Here is a 22,222-nt window from a genome sequence, read left to right as displayed (position 1 = left end):
TAGAGGGATGGAATTGAAAAGCAGAGAGGTTATGTTAAACTTGTATAAAACCTTAGTTAGACCACACTTGGAGTACTGTGCACAGTTCTGGTCTCCATATTATAAAAAGGACATAGAGGCACTGGAAAAGGTGCAAGAAACATTTACTAGGATGATACCAGAACTGAGAGATTATACCTATCAGGAAAGATTGAACAGGCTGGGGCTCTTTTCTCTAGAAAAGAGATGACTGAGGGGTGACCTGCTAGAGGTCTTCAAGATTATGAAAGGGTTTGATAGGGTAGACGTAGAGAGGATGTTTCCACTTATGGGGAGACCAGAACTAAGGGCCATAAATATAAGATAATCATTAATAAATCCAATAGGGAATTCAAGAGAAACTTCTTTATCCAGAGAATGGATAGAATGTGAAACTTGCTACCACAAGGAGTAATTGAGGTGAATAGCATAGATGCATTTAAGGGGAAATTAGATAAACACATGAGGGAGAAAGGAATAGAAGGGTATGTTGGTAGGGTTAGATGAAATAGGGAGGGAGGAGACTCGTGTGGAGCATAAACAGCAGCATGGACCTGTTGGGCTGAATGGCCTGTTTCTGTGCTGTACGTTCTTTGTAATTCTATGTAGATATTTCTGTAAGCCAGTAAAATTATAATGCTTTTCAAAATCCTTGTGTGCAGCGAGTGTAGTAGCTGGTGACGATGCAATGTTAGTTGACATGAATAACAATGTTGGTCTTTAGGGGGATGCAGTTTATTTGAGCATGAAAGATCTGGGAGAGATGATGGACATGACTGTTAATGCAGGGGAGTAGGGATTATTCAGCTGAAGCACTCTTTAATAAGCTGCTGCCGAAGAGCCCTGGCTGCAGGCAGCTGTTGGAGCCCTCCCTCTACCTCGCCATTCTCTAGGTCATCAGCGTCCTCTCCCTCATCATGCTGAAGGTCCTTGTCCAATGGCGACTCCATGTATTGTCTCCGCTTCAAAGCAAAACTATGCAGCATTCAGCAACCCACTATCATATGAGACACTCTTTGCTGGCTGTATTGCAGGCTGCCGCCAGACCTGTGTAGGGATCAGAATCATTGCTTGAGGACTCCAATGGTCAGCTCGGTGATGGTGCTGGTTGACCCATGGTTCCGACTGTAGTGCAGTTCGGCCAGAGATCGTAGGTTCCTGAGAGGAGTCATATGCCACTGGTGCAGGGGCAAAACCATCCCCAAGCAGCCACTTGCTGTGCAAGAGTGAAGAGTGAGAGGATGGAAATTTGCAGCAATATAAAAGTGTCACGGCAGCTGCCAGGAAAGCCGGAACATACTTGCATGATGCCCTGCTGTTGATCACACATCAGTTACACATTAATGGAGTGGAAGCCCTTGCGATTCACGAAGGCAGTGGAGTTATATGAAGGAGCCCGCAGAGCGACATAGGTGTAGTGAATGATGCCCTGGACTTGGGAAATCCTGCAATCTGTGCAAACTCCAGAGCCCGATGCTGCTGTTTCCAATTGCTCATGGGGCAAGTGATGAAAGTGTTTTGCTCTAGCAAACAAGGCATTAATCACCTGCTTAATGTGAGCATGGACTGCAGACTGACTAATGTTACTGAAACCCCCTGTGACATCCTGGAAAGAACCAGAGGCAAAAATGTTCAGGGATGTAGTGTCCTTCATTGCTGTAGGTGATGCTGTGCTTGCTGTGGCAATTGATTGCAGGTCTTCTTGCAGGAGGTGGCACAACTCTGTGACAGACTCCCTATGCTCTGCTCCTCAGAAAACTATAGGTATGTTGACCTGGCCCTATAAACTCTGTTGGGAGGGTAAGGATTCCTCTGAGTTCTCCTCTTTCTATTTGATCTCCCTCCAGCTTGGTTTGCTCCTTCCTCTTGTTCCTCCTCCTCCTCCTTCTCTTGCCAGAGTGGGAATTTCTTTCTAATCGTTCATGGGATGTGGACGTCGCTGGCGAGGCCAGCATTTATTGCCCATACCTAATTGCCCTTGAGAAGGTGGTGGTGAGCCGCCGCCTTAAACCGCTGCAGTCCGTGTAGTGAAGGTTCTCCCACAGTGCTGTTAGGATGGGAGTTCCAGGATTTTGACCCAGCAACGATGAAGGAACGGTGACATAATTCCAAGTCGGGATGGTGTGTGACTTGGAGGAGAACGTGCAGGTGGTGTTGTTCCCTTGTGCCTGCTGCCCTTGGCTTTCTAGGTGGTGTAGGTCGTGGGCTTGGGAGGTGCAGACGAAGAAGCCTTGGCGAGTTGCTGCAGTGCATCCTGTGGATGGTACACACTGCAGCCACAGTGCGCCAGTGGAGAAGGGAGGGAATGTTTAGGGTGGTGGATGGGGTGCCAATCAAGCGGGCTGCTTTGTCCTGGATGGTGTTGAGCTTTTTGAGTGTTGTTGGAGCTGCACTTATCCAGGCAAGTGGAGAGTATTCCATCACACTCCTGACTTGTGCCTTGTAGATGGTGGAAAGGCTTCGGGGAGTCAGGTGCTGAGTCACATGCCGCAGAATACCCAGCCTCTGACCTGCTCTTGTAGCCACAGTATTTATGTGGCTGGTCCAGTTAAGTTTCTGATCAATGGTGACCCCCAGGATGTTGATTATGGGGGATTCGGCGATGGTAATGCCATTGAATATCAAGGAGAGGTGGTTAGACTCTCTTGTTGGAGATGGTCATTGCCTGGCACGAATGTTACTTCCCACTTATCAGCCCAAGCCTGGATGTTGTCCAGGTCTTGCTGCATGTGGGCACGGACTGCTTCATTATCTGAGGGGTTGCGAATGGAACTGAACACTGCAATCATCAGCGAACATTCCCATTTCTGACCTTATGATGGAGGGAAGGTCATTAATGAAGCAGTTGAAGATGGTTGGGCCTAGGACACTGCCCTGAGGAACTCCTGCAGCAATGTCCTGGGGCTGAGATGATTGGCCTCCAACAACCACTACCATCTTCCTTTGTGTTAGGTATGACTCCAGCCACTGGAGAATTTTCCCCCCGATTCCCATTGACTTCAATTTTACTAGGGCTCCTTGGTGCCACACTCGGTCAAATGCTGCCTTGATGTCAAGGGCAGTCACTCTCACCTCACCTCTGGAATTCAGCTCTTTTGTCCATGTTTGGACCAAGGCTGCATTGAGGTCTGGAGCCGAGTGGTCCTGGCGGAACCCAAACTGAGCATCGGTGAGCAGGTTATTGGTGAGTAAGTGCCGCTTGACAGCACTGTCGATGACACCTTCCATCACTTTGCTGATGATTGAGAGTAGGCTGATGGGGCGGTAATTGGCCGGAATGGATTTGTCCTAGAATGACGCCCATGAAGAAGTAAGTACATTGTATTAAGCCCCTTAAGGTCCAACAGCAACTCGAAGCACTTTGAAATTGTCTAATTTGCAAAAAAGCATTGTCAAGCAAAATTTCTCCCAAGACTTACTACAGTTTTACCTGAGAGCAGGTGGGGATCCCTTTAAATATCGCTGGAAATAGCCACCTCCTGACTTGTACCATCCATGCTTTGTGGGCAGGGGCAAGAACTAGTGGTAGCAATGCGTACAGAGATGAAAATGCCATTGAGGCTCATAACTACATCATTTGACCCCAATTTGCATATATTCATTTCAACGGGAGCTCTGGCCATCTCGATCGAGGTCCACCCAAAGATTGACAGGGGCAGGAACGTAGCAGTAAGTCGGAGCTTCTGTTACAACTATTTTGATCGATCTACCGCCCCACTTTTATGAACAAAATGCAGTAGGGGCACAAGAATTGTGCCCATGGAGTCTGTACCTAATCTGAACAGGACCTAATGTTGGAGCATTAGGAGCGAGATTTACCTGGACCCAATCTGAATTAGACCTGGCCTAGGATGCTGATACTGGGTGCAAAAGGATGAAGAGAAGTGTTTCATTTCTCTGCATGGACGGCCCTCAATTTGAGGAACATTTTTTAAGCCAGGATTATCAATTTTTGACATTTATCTTTAATAGATTAGATATCAGCTGTCAGAATGTTAAAAAAATTAACTTAAAAAAATGAAAATACAATTTTCAGTTGTAAGACAAATTAATTTTGGTACAATAATTAAATATTTTTTATGATTCAGAATCAAAGTTTTGTATTGACATTTTAAGCCTGACACACACTCAGTTTGTTTTCTTACTGTTGAAAGTTTGTAAATTGTATTTTTCTTCAAATTCCTTTCCTATTGCATTGAACATCAATGCAAGTCGCCTGACAAATCTTCCTTACAGCTCATGGTCTTCAGTTAGTCCTCAAGCCAACTTTTAACAATGAAAATGAGTAATTTTGGCATATTCAAGATGTTCACTTTGCATTCTCTGTACAGGGCAATCTATCACAACAAGCACATTCAATCATTTCATCATGCACGATCAATCATTCCATCATGCATGATCAATCATTCCATCAAGTACGCTCATCATTCCATCAAGCATGCTCAATCATTACATCATACATGTTCAATCATTACATCATGCATGTTCAATCATTACATCATGCATGTTCAATGCGGATCCGCTGAGAGGATCAAAGGTGAACAAACTGCTTTTTGTGTTTCTACTGCCAGGCTCAGATGAACCTAATGGAAAGGTGTGTTCATGGCTGTAATCTGAATGTATGGTGAGTTTTATGTTTGTTTATCCTAGATTTTTTTATGGCTTAATGCAAAACACCACTGCAAATGACCCAACACGCGAGCGGTTTCTCACCGATAACATTCTTACTGCTGTACCTTAAGGGAGAATTGACTGAAATCACAAGAATCAGATTTTACCCATGATATATACACTAAAGGCTCTTTCTCAAGAAAACTAGCTTATTCCTTTATCTAAGGTTATTGCAAGGAAACCTAAGGAGTCTGAAAAACAGAACAATTACAGTTATTGTATCATTAAATCCTTTTCTTGTATTTTGTTCTCTCAAATCAACTCATTAAAACATAACCCAAATGAATGTTTTATTTCTAGGTCCATAGCTGTGCTTCAAAATCTAGACTACCCATAAGCAACGTCAAAGGAAATCAGATAGTTTAATATATAAAGGATAAGATACCTACAATTTTGGAGCAGAATGAGTTACAATATGCACTGAAGTACTGAACCTGCCCTCAACTCTGTAATATTGATTCTGAGTGCATAGCAAAGTGCTAATAGTATTGCCTTCACATACAAAATAGTCAGTTGTATTCGTAATTATAGTTTGTGGCTAACTTATTTATAAAGACTGTGATATTTCTGCTGTTAAAGATGTTGGATTCCTTATTCAATACACATACGACACAGAAACTGTGTTACTATAGAAACCCTGTAAAATCATTACCTGATTTTCACCATCAACACCTGAGAATGAACCTCCCACCTAACAGCTCTCTTCCACTTCCAGAGATACCAACTTGACATGTTTAATAAGGGAACTTCAAGCTTTGCAGTAAAATCTGTCAGGCTGAATTTTCCCATAGTTTCTCCAAGCTCCTGAACCCTCATTTTCAAAACCCGTTATTTTGTAAACTAATTGAAACTGCGAGAAAACGTGGGCAGGCAAATTTTATTGAAAAATTTGGAGTTACCTATTAAGCATGGCAAGTTAACATCGCTGCAATTTTGACAATCACTGTGCTCCTTATTGACACCTGAATATTACTGTTAAACCAAGAGTCAGAATTCAATACTTTACAGGATCAAAAAGGTAAGAAAGCTTAGCAACCATTTAACTAATGTAGGTAGCAGCAGCAGAGGATGGAATTTGGCAATAACTATGGCACAGCAGCACGGAAGGAAAGCCTGCTTTACGAGCAGGCTCTTTCGGAATTAGTTGCTGCGGTGCTGATGAGACATGTTGATTCTATCAGATCTGCGAGGGCCACGGAGGCCCTCTTATCAAGTCTGCTTTTTGCATCTTCTTGTGACTGCGTGCACTCTGTCCACAATAGCCTTACTTCCTGTGACACAAATTTTCAGTCACTATGTCAGCATTAATAATGAAATATCCTATATCAACATTTCTGTCATGCTTTATAATGGTGAAGTACTACATCAACCGTTGACTGTCACACTGTTTTAGTGTAGTTGCAGGACTCCAACCACTATGTGATGCTGTTGCACCACCCCAGCCGCATGCCCACATACTGCAGCTATGCAAGTCAACTCAAGCCTCTATATTTAGAATTCAAGATAAGAGTGAAATCATCTATCAATTTATAAGTATATAAGAATTGCTGGTCCACTAAATTAAATCCACTAAATTCAGTTATATTTTCTCTATCCCTGCCATTTTGATTTTGGCCCCAATCCCCACAAAATATATAGGCCCAGCTTTTTTCTTGGCCGTGCTCTGACTCTGGCCCCGACCTCACAGCTCCTGGCTTTGCTGTTGGCGGCACTACACTGCTCCCCAGTCTACAGTTTAAAATGCTGGTCCCGCCCTGAAAAATCCTTCTACTTGTGCTGGTGGCTCCACTTGAAAACCTGCCAGTTTTCAGTCCCACGCCTAGTGGCTCTGCCCCACAAGGTGGCTTGCTGAATTTAACATGCTCCAGTCTCCAGTCTTATCTGCTACCTGCCAGCTCTCAGCTCTGCTCCTGCAGCTCTGGCTGTTAAAAATTCCTCTGCCAAGAGGACTTGCACTACATCCGGTACACCACTCTAGGATACTTCTTTTCTCCATCATCATCTGTCTCCTTAAACACCCCTCCCTGCCCCCTTCACCCTCAAGTCAATAACAACAACTTGCATTTATATAGCGCCTTTAACGTAGTAAAACGTCCCAAGGCGCTTCACAGCAGCGTTATCAGACAAAGTTTGACACTGAGCCACGTAAGGAGATATTAGGACTGGTGACCAAAAGCTTGGCCAAAGAGGTAGGTTTTAAGGAGCATCTTAAAGGAGGAGAGAGAGGTAGAGAGACAGAGAGGTTTACGGAGGGAATTCCAGAGCTTAGGGACTAGGCAGCTGAAGGCACGGCCGCCAGTGGTGGAGCAATAAAATTCGGGGATATGCAAGATGCCAGAATTGGAGGAGCGCAGAGATCTCGGAGGGTTGTCGGGCTGGAGGAGATTACAGAGATAGGGAGGGGCGAGGCCATGAAGGGATTTGAAAATAAGGATGAAAATATGTGAGAGAAGCTCACGACTTCTTTGTTACCGAGATTGAGACCATCCGTTCAGCTGCCTCTGCCGCTCCCCCCTTCACCTTGCTCACCAAGCAAAACCTCAACCGCAGCTCCCCTCAGGTCTCTCTCTAGCTTCTCTCCCATCGCCCCCCATGTCCCCTCTGACCATCCAACTTATCTTCTTGGCTCCCATGTTAGCTGACATTGTAAATTGTAAATGTGAAATTATCCACTTTGGCAGGAAGAATAGAAAAGCAGAATATTTTTTAAAAGGTGAGAGACAAAGAAATGTTGGTATCCAGAGAGATTTGGGTGTCCTTGTACACGAATCACAGAAAGTTAACATGCAGGTACAGCAAGCAATTAGGAAGGCAAATGGTATGTTAGACTTTATTGCAAGGTGGTTGGAGAAAAAGAGTAAGGAGTTCTTGCTGCAATTATAAAGGGCTTTGGGGAGATCACACCTGGAGTACTGTGTACAGTTTTGGTCTCCTTACCTAAGGAAGGATATACTTGCCTTACATGGGGTGCAACGAAGGTTCACTAGATTGATTACTGGGATGAGAGGGTTGTCCTATAAGGAGAGATTGAGTAAATTGGGCCTATATTCTCTGGAGTTTAGAAGAATGAGAGGTGATCTCCTTGAAACATATAAGATTCATAGGAGGGCTTGACAGGGTAGATGCTGAGAAGCTGTTTCCCATGGCTGGAGAGTCTAGAACTAGGGGGCAGAGCCTGAAGATAAGGGGTCGGCCATATAGGACCGAGATGAGGAGAAATTTCTTCACACAGAGGGTTGTGAATCTTGGAATTCTCTACCCCAGAGGGCTGTGGATGCTCAGTCGTTGAGTATATTCAAGACTGAGATCGATAGATTTTTGGACACTAAGGGAATCAAGGGATATGGGGATCGGGCGGGAAAGTGGAGTTGAGGTCGAAGATCAGCCATGATCTTATTGAATGGCAGAGGAGGCTCAAGGGGCCATATGGCCAACTCCTGCTCCTGTTTATGTTCTTATGTTCCCTCTCCTCATTGTTACCCCCACCCTTTCAAAACAGCCGTTGTCACTAACCTCCTCAAAAAATCCACCCACAAACCCTCTGTCCATGCAAACGACCATCCCATCTCTAATCCCCTTTGAGTCTTTAAAGTCCTTGAATGTGTTGTCGCCTCCCAAATCTGTGCCCATCTTTCCCACAACTCCCTGTTTCCACCCCTCCCACAGCCTCAAAATGGCCTTAACCAAAGTCAGGGTTTTCTCTGTGACTGACTATAGTGGATTATTCATCCTTGTCTTCCTCTATGCCCTCCCTACATTACATTTCAAAATATTTCATCAGCTGTAAAGAGCTTTTGAACATCCTAAGGTTCTGAAAGGCACTATATAAATGTAAGTTCTTTCTTTTTTCTTTCTTTCCTCAATCTCGCTGGAGCCCTTGACATAGTTGAGCTCACCATCCTCTTCCAATGCCTTTCCTCCGCTGTCCAGCTCAGTGGGATTGCCGTCACTTGGTTCCACTTTTACCCTATCCTACTGTACCCAGAGTATCTCCCGGTATGGTTTCTCTTCCGGTTCAAGCGCCATTAGTTCTGGAGTCCCCCAAGGCTCTGTCCTTGGCCCCTTTTTCTTCCTCATCTACCTGATGCCACTGCAACATCCTCTGCAGACATGAGGGTCAATGTTCGCATGTACGCCGATGACACCTGGCACTACCTCTCCACCACCTCCCTCAACCCCTCCACTGCCTCTGTACTGTCAGACTGCTTGTTGAACTTCAGTCATGACTAGAGACTAGAGAAGCTGGGAAATGTTCTCCTTAGAGCAGAGAAAATTAAGCGTAAATTTAATAGAGGTGTTCAAAATGATGAGGGGTCTTGACAGAGTAAATAAGGAGAAACCGTTTTCACTAGCAGGCGGGTCAGTAACCAGAGGACACAGATTTAAGATAAATGGCAAAAAAATAGAAGGGAGATGAGGAGAATTTTTTTTACGCAGCGAGTTGTTATGATCTGGAATGCACTGCCTGAAAGGGTGATGGAAACAGATTCAAAAGGGAGTTGGATAAATACCTGAAAAGGAAAAAATTTACAGGGCTACGGGAAAGAGCAGGGAGTGAGACTAATTGGGTAGCTCTTACAAAGGTACAATGGGCCAAATAGCCTTCTTCTGTTCTCTATGGTTCTATGGCCCCAATTTCAAAGTGGGGGCAGGTAAAGATGCATGCGAGCCCCAAACCCAGGGAGTCCGGGGACATGGAGGTCTAGAATTAACTGAAAGGCCAAATTTGAACATTTGAAACCGGTGTCCCATTCGAAGCCAGCAGGAATAATGTCAAGGCCTGTGGGCAGGACCAGGAATTGAAGTAGGAGCCGGCTGCTGGGGACTTCGGGAACAGGCCCCAACATAAGGTAAGTGCTTTGGCGGGTGGGGGGAGGGGGGGGTGGAGAAGGGAGGGGTGAAGGAGGGCCAGGGCAAGATAGGAAGAGAGGCCCAAGGATTTCATCCTGCTCCTCCTGGCTCCCGAGGATTCCGACCGAAGAATAAATAATCTTATTTAGATTTCTCTGGTGGGCCTCCCCCCCAGTCATTCTAAAAATCACGTTGTAACACCGATGACTTCATCGGGCTGCGACTTTTAAATTTAAATTACAATCGCTTGCCTGCAGCGGGAGCCTCGGCCGACTTCAAAGTCAGTGAAGAAAAGATGCCGCCAGGCGGGAAACGGTGTGGCCTCAGGCTGGTAAGTGGACTCGGCCTGATCTTAACCCCTCCCACGCATCATTCTCGCTGGGCGAGGGGGGTTAAAACTGACCCCTATGATTCAATGAAGAGAAAGATAAAAGCCGGGGAGGAAAGACAGAGAGAAACTGCAACACAAAGACATCAGAGACAGAGTAAGAGAGAGACCACCTGCTCCGATTTATCATATGCCATGCCACGGGAGATCGACGAGTATAAATAAAAAGTGTTAATAAGGCAACCAATGTTTATCAAAATTGAGAAAAAAATGTCGCTGTTAGCAAATTAGATTGGGGATATGCTTCAACACAGCCCGAGAGGCATCTAGTTCAAATTTTCGTAAGCTATTAGCAATATCTTTGATTTACTGCCCTCACAAGCACTGTGTCTGCAGCCTCTGAGGGTGGCAGATCAAATAATCTCCAAACGTGGACATCTGCCAGGATATGAAACAATTCCCAATCTGTGCAATTATTCCAAGCTGTTGCAAACTACCAGGCCATCAGAATGTAGAGACCAAACAAGATCAATTCAATCATTCCGCAGACAGCACTTCACGAATGTTCATCAAACCTAAGCAAAGGGGGAGAGGGGGGCAATAAACGGCACCTACCTGGCCTGATGACAGACTGTGCAGATCCAAGCCTTCTCTTTTTTGCTGTACGCACCACAGTTCTTGCAAATGTTGAACTTGCAGTCGAAGCAAGGGCGCTTGCTGTTGATGAGAAAGGTAAACGGGCTGCAGCAGCGGATACAGCAGTTCTCGTTGAACTTCTCCTGCTTGGACAGGATGGTGCGCTTGTTGCCTTCTTCGTTCAATTTCTCCTTCAGTTCACTGAAAAAGGAAAGTAATCATTCCAACTCAATGAGTCAGTTTAATTTAGCATCTTCCCAGAGGATCTCACAAATAATAGTATTCCCTTTTTAAAAATTAAAACAGAAAATGCTGGAAACACTCAGCAGGTCAGGCAGAATCTGTAGAGAGGGGAAGGTAAGGTTAATGTCTCTGGTTGCTAATCTTTTTCTTGGTATTCCTTTTATTTAGATTAATAGGTGTTACTTGATCTTTTGTGTTGCTAAGACTGTGAGATGCAGTTCAGCTGGAAAAAAAACTCTTGTCACATATTTGGCCCTTCTGCTTGTTCAGTAGCCAGTCATTTTTGGATCGTTTCACTGATTTATGTTCTCTAACTCACTAACCCATAGACAACGTCTTTTTGTTCAAAAATATACAAGTGATATAATTTGCTGTATACGTCGACAAAGGACATAGTTACCCATAAAATTACCATTCAAGTAACAATGTCATTTTAGAATTTCGATATAAAAGAATATGTCCAATTAAAATACATTTCAAAGCTGCTGCTCAATTGATAGATTCAGGCATCATAAAGCACCAGACTTTTGTAATTCAGCCTGAACTCACTCTGAAGTATCTGCTATTTTTTTCCAAGACTAATGGATCTCCTGTAACATTGTTCATGGTAAATGATGCCTGAATCTATCCGTGGCTAACTAAAGAAGTTAAGCATAGTATCAGATTAAAAGAGGCTTATAATGTTGCCAAGAAGAGTAGTAAGCCTGAGGATTGGGAGAGTTTTAGAAACCAGCAAAGGATGACCAAAAAATTGATAAAGAGGGAGAAAATAGAATATGAGAGTAAACTGGCAAGAAATATATAAACAGATTGTAAGAGATTCTACAAGTATGTAAAAAGGAAGAGAGTTGTGATAGTAACTGTGGGTCCCTTACAGGCAGAGACAGGAGAAATTATAATGGGGGATAAGGAAGTGGCAGAGACGTTAAACAAATATTTTGTATCTGTCTTCACAGCAGAAGACACAAAAAACATACCAGAAATAGTGGGGAACCAAGGGTCTAATGAGAGTGAGGAACTTAAAGTAATAGATATTAGAAAAGAAAAAGTACTGGAGAAATTAATGGGACTAAAAGCCGAAAAATCCCCTGGATCTGATGGCCTACATCGAATGGTTCTAAAAGAGGTGGCTGCAGAGATAGTGGATGCATTGGTTATGATCTTCCAGAATTCCCTAGATTCTAAAATGGACCCAGTGGATTGGAAGGTAGCAAATGTAACATCGCTATTCAAGAAAGGAGGGAGAGAGAAAACAGGGAATCACAGGCCAGTTAGCCTGACATCAGTAGTCAGGAAAATGCTGGAATCCATTATTAAGGAAGAAGTAACAGGGCACTTAGAAAATCATAATATGATTATGCAAAGTCAATATGGCTTTATGAAAGGGAAATCGTGTTTGACAAATTTATTAAGAGTTTTTTGAGGACGTAACTAGCAAGGTAGATAAAGGGGAACCAGTGGATGTAGTATATTTTAATTTTCAAAAGGCATTCAATAAGGTGCCACACAAAAGGTTGTCAAACAAGATAAGGCTTCACGGGGTTGGTTAATGGACAGAAAACAGAGAGTAGGAATAAACGGGTTATTTTCAGGTTGGCAGGCTGTAACTAGTGAGGTGCCGCAAGGATCAATGCTTAAGCCTCAGCTATTTACAATTTATATTAATGACTTAGATGAAGGGACTGAGTGTAATGTATCCAAGCTTGCTGACGATACAACATCAGGACCTACAAAGGTAGGTGGGAAGGTAAGCTGTGAGGAGGACACAAAGAGTCTGCAAAGCGATATAGACAGGTTAAGTGAGTGGGCAAGTAGGTGGCAGATGGAGTATAATGTGGGGAAATGTGAGGTTATTCACTTTTGTAGGAAGAACAGAAAAACAGAATATTTTTTAAATGGTGAGAAACTATTAAGTGTTGGTGTTCAGAGGGATTTGGGTGTCTATGCATACGAAACACAGAAAGCTAACACACAGGTACAGCAAGCAATTAGGAAAGCAAATGGTATTTAATGGTCTTTAAACACAGAAACATAGAAAATAGGAGCAAGAGACGGCCATTTGGCCCTTTGGGTCTGCTCCGCCATTCAAAATGATCATGGCTGATCGACTAACTCAGTACCCTTGGCAGTACATTTTATTTTTCCCCGTGCCTGTCTCGAATTGCTGTTCCCCATGCACAAGATAGAGTAAGACGGGGCAGAGACCCGTTACATGAGGTATTTCTCCCCATTGTGCTGCATCAGGTTTCCCCACTGGCCATAACTGCTGTTAAATCCAACAACTTTCAAATAATTAAAACATCAATAAAGACAAATATCCAAAATGACAAATACCACATAATAACAAACAGAAACGTACACCAATAGAAACACAACCATAACACTACAAATGGCCGACCCCTTATCCTGCAACTACGCTCCCTAGTTCTAGACTCTCCAGCCAGGGGAAACAGCCCCTCAGCATCTACCCTGTCAAGCCCGCTCAGAATCTTATGTTTCAATGAGATCACCGCTCATTCTCCTAAACTCCATAGAATATAGGCCCATTCTACTCAATCTTTCTTCAAAGGACAACTCTCTCATCCCAGAAATCAATCTAGGAAACCTTCATTGCACCCGCACTAAGGCAAGTATATCCTTCCTTAGGTAAGGAGACCAAAACTCTACACAATACTCCAGGTGTGGTCTTACCAAAGCCCTGAACAATTGCAGCAAGACTTCCTTACTCTTGTAATCCAACCCAATTGCAATAAATTGGGTCGACTAGGCTTATATTCACTAGAGTTTAGAAGAATGAGAGGTGATCTCATCGAAACATATACAATTCTAACAGGACTAGATGCAGGGAGGATGTTCCCAATGGATGGGAACATCCTCCCTGCATCTAGTCCTGTTAGAATGTTATATGTTTCGATCCCTTTAGCATTAAGAAATATATCTATCTCCTTCTTGAATACATCTAATCACTTGGCCTGCACTGCCGTCTGTGGTAGAGAATTCCACAGGTTTACCACCCTCAGTGAAGAAATTTCTCCTCATTTTGGTTCTAAATGGCATACCCCGTATCCTGAGACCGTGACCCCTGGTTCTGGACTCCCCATCCATTGGGAACATCCTCCCTGCATCTAGTCCTGTTAGAATTTTATATGTTTCGATGAGATCACCTCTCATTCTTCTAAACTCTAGTGAATATAAGCCTAGTCGACCCAATTTATTGCAATTGGGTTGGATTACAAGAGTAAGGAAGTCTTGCTGCAATTGTTCAGGGCTTTGGTAAGACCACACCTGGAGTATTGTGTAGAGTTCTGGTCTCCTTACCTAAGGAAGGATATACTTGCCTTAGTGCGGGTGCAATGAAGGTTCCCTAGATTGATTTCTGGGATGAGAGAGTTGTCCTTTGAAGAAAGATTGAGTAGAATGGGCCTATATTCTACGGAGTTTAGGAGAATGAGCGGTGATCTCATTGAAACATAAGATTCTGAGCGGGCTTGACAGGGTAGATGCTGAGGGGCTGTTTCCCCTGGCTGGAGAGTCTAGAACTAGGGAGCGTAGTTGCAGGATAAGGGGTCGGCCATTTGTAGTGTTATGGTTGTGTTTCTATTGGTGTACGTTTCTGTTTGTTATTATGTGGTATTTGTCATTTTGGATATTTGTCTTTATTGATGTTTTAATTATTTGAAAGTTGTTGGATTTAACAGCAGTTATGGCCAGTGGGGAAACCTGATGCAGCACAATGGGGAGAAATACCTCATGTAACGGGTCTCTGCCCCGTCTTACTCTATCTTGTGCATGGGGAACAGCAATTCGAGACAGGCACAGGGAAAAATAAAATGTACTGCCAAGGTTCTCATCCACCTAAGTGGCAGTCATTTCAAGCTGTTTGTCCTCCTATTTTCATGTAGACTTTATTTCCATCTTAATTCACAGAATTCATCCACCTTACAGAATATGGCCCCAACAATCCATGGGCCGGCGATGCTGGCTATTACGGCAGGACTGCACCTGCTGGGATCCTCTATCGCCGATCCCGAGATCAGGGGTGGGTTCCTAATTTGGCTGCCAACCACGGGGGGGCACATCTACAATGCTGAGCATGTGCGATAAGTATATACTAGAGAAAAATAAATCAAGCTAAACAAGTAGGCCCTGAAAATCCGCAGTCATTCAGGAGTACTCCTGCCAGAAAGATTGCTGCGCTGGGCAGGGAAGGGGGGTATGGGAGGCATGCTGCCATCCAGAAATAAGCAATAGGTGCTCCCGCAATCCCTTTTAAAGGAGCCAGTTAAAAAATTAGGGGGAAAAAAATCTTCTTCCCAAATCTTTGGGGGTCCAGGCCACAATCCAAACCTGGATCCCCAGATGTGCCCCACAACTGCCAGCAGACAGGGGGGAGCACCTGGTCTAACCAGTCATACCTCTGGTGATCATATGTCGGGTCCCAGCGAAAGCTCTGGCACGGCAACACCTGATGTACGGAGTTCCCTTCCCAGGCCCTGCCCCCTTATGACGATGGCTATGTTTGGTGTGGTTGGTTGCTCCACCCCTAATAGGCAATGGAGGAACCTCCAAGGTGGGGCTGGGACCTGACGTAAGTTACGGTGGGAGTACTCAGGAACAGGCATGGATTTTTGGTGCCTATTAGCAGAGCTTACATTTATTTTTCTTGACTCTATACTCACATACTTTTAAAGTAAACTTTTAGAAGCAATAATCCGAGGCAAAGTGAATTGCCACTTGAAAGTCAGCACGAATCGTTAAAGGAAAATCATGTTTGACTAACTTGATTGAGTTCTTTGATGAAGTAACGGAGAGGGTTGATGAGGGTAGTGCGGTTGATGTTGTGTATATGGACTTTCAAAAGGCATTTGATAAAGTACCACATGATAGCCTCGTTAGTAAAATTAAAGCCCATGGGATTAAAGGGACAGTAGCAGCATGGATACAAAATTAGCTAAAGGACAGAAAGCAGAGAGTAGTGGTGAGCGGTTGCTTTTTAAGCTGGAGGGAAGTATACAGTGGTATTCCTCAGGGGTCAGTATTAGGACCACTGCTCTTTTTGATATATATTAATGACCTGGACTCGGGTATAGAGGGCATAATTTCTTTGCAGATGACACGAAACTCGGAAATGTAGTAAACAATGTGGAGGACAGCAGCAGACTTCAGGAGGACATAGGCAGACTGATGGAATGGGTGGACACATGGCAGATGAAATTTAACAGAGAAGTGTGAAGTGATATATTTTGGTAGGAAGAATGAGGAGAGGCAATATAAACTAAATGGTACAATTTTAAAGGAGGTGCAGGAATAGAGACCTGGGGGTGCACATACACAAATCTTTGAAGATGGCAGGACAAGTTGAGAAGACTGTTAAAGCAGCATATGGGATCCAGGGCTTTATTAATAGAGCCATAGGGCATGATTTTTAGCTGGGAGCTGGGAACTCAGCGCGTCACAAGATACTCCGCCATCAGGGGTGGTCCACATCGAGGGGTGGGGGTCCAGCATCGGGGGCTGGGGGGGAGGCGTGGTCGAACATGGAGGTCCGATCGTGTCAGGTGAGCTTGTTGGGCCTGGATGAAGCACTCCTGCTCCTCCGGGCCCACAAGCAGTGCAATAAAGGCACTCGTCTCATGGATCCAGTCCTTCCCACCTGCTTTCAGCTGACGTGATTCAGAAGCGATGGGAAACCTAAACAGGTAAGGTTAAATTCGTTTGACCTTTCTAATACACACAAAATTAAGTGCCTCAACTATTGCAATGAGGTACATTGCCCCTTTAAGTATCGGCCCACCGGCTTTATGTCGTGACGGGGCTTACAGGTTTCTGTTGCACGAGCACATCCAAACGCGTCTGGGTTAAACCTGTAAGTGGGCGCTTTGGAGCTAGGGTGCAGTCCCGCTCCAAAAATCAACTATTTTTATTGCCCACCTGCCCCCAACCCATCCATTCTTGGGGTTAAAATTACCCCCATAGAGTTCAAAAGTAAGGAAGTTATGCTCAACATTTATAAAACACTGGTTAGGTTTCAGCTGGAGTATTGTGTTCAATTCTGTGCACCACACTTTAGGAAGGATGTAAGGCCTTAGAGAGGGTGCAGAAGAGATTTATTAGAATGGTGCCAGGGATGAAGGACTTCAGTTATGTGGAGAGACTGGAGAATCTGGGGTTGTTCTCCTTAGAACAGAGAAGGTTAAGGGGAGATTTGATAGAGGTGTTCAAAATCATGAACGGTTTTGATAGAGTAAATAAGGAGAAACTGTTTCCAGTGGCAGAAGGGTTGGTAACCAGAGGACACAGATTTAAGGTGATCGGCAAAAGAGCCAGAGACAACATGAGGAAACATTTTTTTATGCAGCAAGTTGTTATGATCTGGAATGCACTGCCTGAAAAGGTAGGAGAAGCAGATTCAAAAGTAACTTTCAAAAGGGAATTGGATAAATACTTGAAGGGAAAAAAATTACAGGGCGATGGGGAAAGAGCAGGGGAATGGGACTAATTGGATAGCTCTTTCAAAGAGCCGGCACAGGCACGATGGGCTGAATGGCCTCCTCCTGTGCTGAACCTACTATGATACTAAGTATTACAGTTTTGAAGGTGTCCCATCTTTCCTCAGCTGAGACATCTTCCAACAATATTTCTCAATAATATTCTTTTAATTCTTCATTTATTGTTTTGAACTTTGCCTTTTTAAAATCATTGTTTTGTCCTGATCCTTACTGTTGTTGATTGTAAATTGGCAACATGAACCAGGACATATACTGGTCCTCGATATTGTTATAATGCTTCCAATTGATATATTTCCAGCAGAAGGTGCCATTTTTTAGGATTAGCACTGAAAACACCCAAATCTACCATACACATTGTTTTAATTGATACATTTACACATTTACTGCACCAGTTACGCCTTAATTGTCTCACTGTTTCTTGTCAGGCAGAGGCAATTGCATCAAATAAATGTTTCATACCTTATTACTTATGCACAGTTATTAGCTCATTCATGATTAGATTACCCAGATTTTGCATTAACTCCCATAAGAGATAATAAACTTGGAGCAAGCAATCGATTTGAACAGATGAAGCCACTGATTATAATCAGATTTGAATGGATTTAGATGTTAAACAATTATTATTTTGCTGGAAATCTGCCATCATTAAGAATCGATAAATTCAGGCCCAATCCATTGAATTCAAGTGAGAAAACAGAATAAGACTTCATGACACTTTCAAAACGCAAAGAATTGACTCTAAGGATTAGGTTTGAGGTGTTTGTAAATTCAACAGGTAAAATGTTGAACTCTTGAACAAAAGTGGCAAGAAGTTATTTTATTCAGTAACTTTTTTTTATTGTACTGGAATATCTGTCAATATACATTACGCATTGGAACATAATGGGCATGATTTTAATAAGATGGCGGGATGGCAGCGGGGTGGTGGGGGATGGGTCAATGAGCGCACGGCAAACCTGGGTAATAAAAACTTACTGTTCCCCACACGATCGCAACTTAATTGGTGGCCATTAATCTTGTTTCCAGGTTTGCCATCCGAAAGCTACACAGCGGGTGGACTGCACACCCACAAGACAGGCTGTCAGCTGCAATGTCTACATTTAAAGGGTCATTGCTCCAATGGATTTTGCTGGAACAAAGAGCAAGACAACAGAATGGAGCAGCAGAGGGCAAGACTGCTCCAAGATTCAGCGATGCCTCATTTGAGGTGCTGGTGGCCAGGATGAGGAGGAAGAGGGAACTATTTTGCCCGGCTAACAGGAAGAAGTGCCATGTCTCTGCCACCAAGAAGGCCTGGCTCGAGGTGGCAGAGGAGGTGACCAGCAGGAGCAACATATCCCGCATTTGGGTCCAGTGCAGGAAGCGTTTCAATGACCTAACTAGGTCAGCAAAAGTGAGTACACTTACTGATTCTCCAGCATTCCGTGGTGCACGTCGTCCCTGCACCCAAACTCATTCTGCACTGCCAAGGCTACTCCATCACATCACTCCTCACACCCACTTAAGGCTCATCCTCAACTTACCTGCACTTCCTCACCTCCCCATTTGTGACCCCACCACTACCACTCACCCCAATCCTCATCCAATGTGATGTCTCTGTCTCATACTCATCCTCTGATGCATCACTTTCACTGTCAGCCTCACCCAAAGCAATGCATTCATTGGCTGACCACTTCACCATCACCCACTCACATGTCTGTACTTTCTCCCCTTCTATAAGACAGCGCAAAATGCACGTGAGAGGGCGAGGACTGGGGGAGGGTGAGCAGGCAGAGGTCGTGGTCCACATTGGGACCAACGACATAGGTAGGAAGGGAGATGAGGTCCTGCATCAAGAATTTAGGGAGCTAGGTAGCAGATTAAAGAGCAGGACCTCAAAGGTTGTAATCTCTGGATTACTCCCAGTGCCACGGGCTAGTGAGTATAGAAATAGGAGGATAGAACAGATGAATGCGTGGCTAAAGAGTTGGTGCAGGAGGGAGGGTTTCAGTTTCCTGGATCACTGGGCCTGCTTCTGGGGAAGGTGGGACTTGTACAAGTCGGACGGGTTGCACCTGAACCAGAGCGGGACAAATATCCTTGCGGGGAGGTTTGCTAGCACTGTTGGGGGGGGTTTAAACTAACTTGACAGGGGGATGGGATACAGAGTGGAGCTACAATAGGGGGTGATGTGCAGCCAAATATAGAGAAAAAAAACAAGTCAGCTTGGAAGACAGGGCAAATATGTGAGGGCAAGGCTGGATGGCATCTATTTTAATGCAAGGAGTCTTGCGAATAAGGTGGATGAACTGAAGGTGTTGATAAACACATGGGAGTATGATATTGTTGCTGTCACAGAGACATGGTTGAGGGAGGGGCAAGACTGGCAGCTCAATATTCCGGGGTACAGAATCTTCAGGCGAGACAGAGGGGGAGATATAAGAGGAGGGGGGGGTCGCAATATTAATTAAAGAATCAATTACTGCCATAAGGAGGGATGATATATTAGCAGGTTCCTCTAATGAGGCCATATGGGTGGAGCTTAAAAACAAAAAGGGGGCAAGCACTTTGATGGGAGTGTACTATAGGCCCCCAAACAGTCAGGGGGAGATAGAGGAACAGATATGTAGGCAAATCTCAGAAAATTGTGCAAATAATAGGGTAATAATAGTGGGGGATTTCAACTTCCCCAATATTAACTGGGATACTCAGAGTGTAAAAGGCTTAGAGGGTACAAAATTCTTAACGTGCATCCAGGAGAGCTTTTTGAGCCAGCATGTAGAAAGTCCTACAAGAGAGGGGGCAGTACTGGACCTAATTCTAGGGAATGTGGCCGGCCAAGTGGAAGAAGTGCTAGTAGGTGACCATAATTCGGTGAGATTTAAGGTGGTCATGGAAAAGGACAGGGAGGGGCCGGAAATAAAGGTTCTAAATTGGGGGAAGGCCGATTTTAATAGGATAAGGCAGGATCTGGCCAAAATGGACTGGGATCAGCTGCTTGTAGGAAAATCCGCATCGGAGCAATGGGAGTCTTTCAGAAGGGAGATTGAGACCATACAATGGCAACATGTTCCCGTAAAGGTCAAGGGTGGTTCCAAGAACTCCAGGGAACATTGGATGTCAGGGGATATACGAGAATGGATTAGGAAAAAAAGGAGGGCTTTTGGCAGATACAAAAGGCTAAAGACGGAGGAAGCCCTAGAGGAGTACAAAAAGTGCAGGGGGATACTTAAAAAAGAAATTAGGAGATCAAGGAGGGGCCATGAAATAACACTGGCGAGCAAAATAAAGGAAAATCCTAAGATGTTTTATAAGTATATTAAGGGTAAGAGGATGACTAGGGAAAAAATAGGGCCCATTAGGGACAAAAATGGCAATGTGTGTGTGGAGCCGGCAGATGTAGGAGGGGTTCTAAATGAATTTTTTGCATCGGTTTTCACTATGGAGAAGGACGATGTAGACATAGAAATACGGCAGGGGGACTGTGATATACTCGATCATATTAACATCGAGCGGGAGGAGGTATTGGCAGTTTTAGCAGGCCTAAAAATGGATAAATCCCCAGGCCCGGACGAAATGTATCCCAGGCTACTGTGTGAGGCAAAGGAGGAGATTGCGGGGGCTCTAACACATATATTCAGAACCTCTCTGGCCACAGGGGATGTGCCAGAGGACTGGAGAACCGCTAATGTAGTACCATTATTCAAGAAGGGGAGTAGGGAAAAACCAGGGAACTACAGGCCAGTGAGCCTAACATCAGTGGTAGGAAAATTATTGGAAAAAATTCTGAAGGACAAAATTAGTCTCCACTTGGAGAAGCAAGGATTAATCAGGGATAGTCAACATGGCTTTGTCAAGGGAAGATCATGTCTGACTAATTTGATTGAATTTTTTGAGGGGGTGACTGGGCGTGTGGATGAGGGTAACGCAGTGGATGTGGTATACATGGATTTTAGTAAGGCCTTCGATAAAGTCCCCCACAGGAGACTGGTCAAGAAGGTACGAGCCCATGGAATCCAGGGTGCCTTGGCACTTTGGATACAAAACTGGCTTAGTGGCAGAAGGCAGAGGGTGATGGTCGAAGGTTGTTTTTGTGACTGGAAGCCTGTGGCCAGTGGGGTACCACAGGGATCGGTGCTGGGTCCCTTGCTGTTTGTGGTCTACATTAATGACTTGGATATGAATGTAAAAGGTATGATCAGTAAGTTCGCTGATGATACAAAAATTGGTAGGGTGGTAAATAGCGAGGAGGATAGCCTCAGTTTGCAGGACGATATAGATGGGTTGGTCAGATGGGCGGAACAGTGGCAAATGGAATTTAACCCGGAAAAGTGCGAGGTGATGCACTTTGGAGGGACTAACAAGGCAAGGGAATACACAATGAATGGGAGGACCCTAGGCAAGACAGAGGGTCAGAGGGATCTTGGTGTGCAAGTTCACAGATCCCTGAAGGCGGCGGAACAGGTAGATAAGGTGGTAAAGAAGGCATATGGGATACTTGCCTTTATTAGCCGAGGCATAGAATATAAGAGCAAGGAGGTTATGATGGAGCTGTATAAAACACTGGTTAGGCCACAGCTGGAGTACTGTGTGCAGTTCTGGTCGCCACACTACAGGAAGGATGTGATCGCTTTGGAGAGGGTGCAGAGGAGATTCACCAGGATGTTACCAGGGCTGGAGCGCTTCAGCTATGAAGAGAGACTGGGAAGATTGGGTTTGTTTTCCTTGGAGCAGAGGAGGCTGAGGGGGGACATGATTGAGGTGTACAAAATTATGAGGGGCACAGATAGGATGGATACTAAGGAGCTTTTTCCCTTCGTTGAGGGTTCTATAACAAGGGGACATAGATTCAAGGTAAAAGGCGGGAGGTTTAGAGGGGATTTGAGAAAGAACTTTTTCACCCAGAGGGTGGTTGGAGTCTGGAACTCACTGCCTGAAAGGGTTGTGGAGGCAGGAACCCTCACAACATTCAAGAAGCATTTGGATG

General features: G+C 44.4%; 1 protein-coding gene across 1 annotated transcript in view; it reads right to left on the bottom strand.

Moving 5' to 3' along the window:
- myripb (myosin VIIA and Rab interacting protein b) overlaps window positions 1–22,222 on the bottom strand; it is a 559,045-nt gene that overhangs the window by 311,409 nt on the left and 225,414 nt on the right. The window contains exon 3 of the mRNA XM_068001808.1: window positions 10,484–10,705. Within this exon, the coding sequence (XP_067857909.1) occupies window positions 10,484–10,705 (222 nt within the window). The remainder of the gene's footprint in view (window positions 1–10,483; window positions 10,706–22,222) is intronic.

Source organism: Heptranchias perlo, chromosome 2 (genome assembly GCF_035084215.1).
Source record: "Heptranchias perlo isolate sHepPer1 chromosome 2, sHepPer1.hap1, whole genome shotgun sequence".
In the NCBI taxonomy this organism is placed as follows: Eukaryota; Metazoa; Chordata; class Chondrichthyes; order Hexanchiformes; family Hexanchidae; genus Heptranchias; species Heptranchias perlo.
This window is presented reverse-complemented; position numbering and strand designations above follow the sequence as displayed.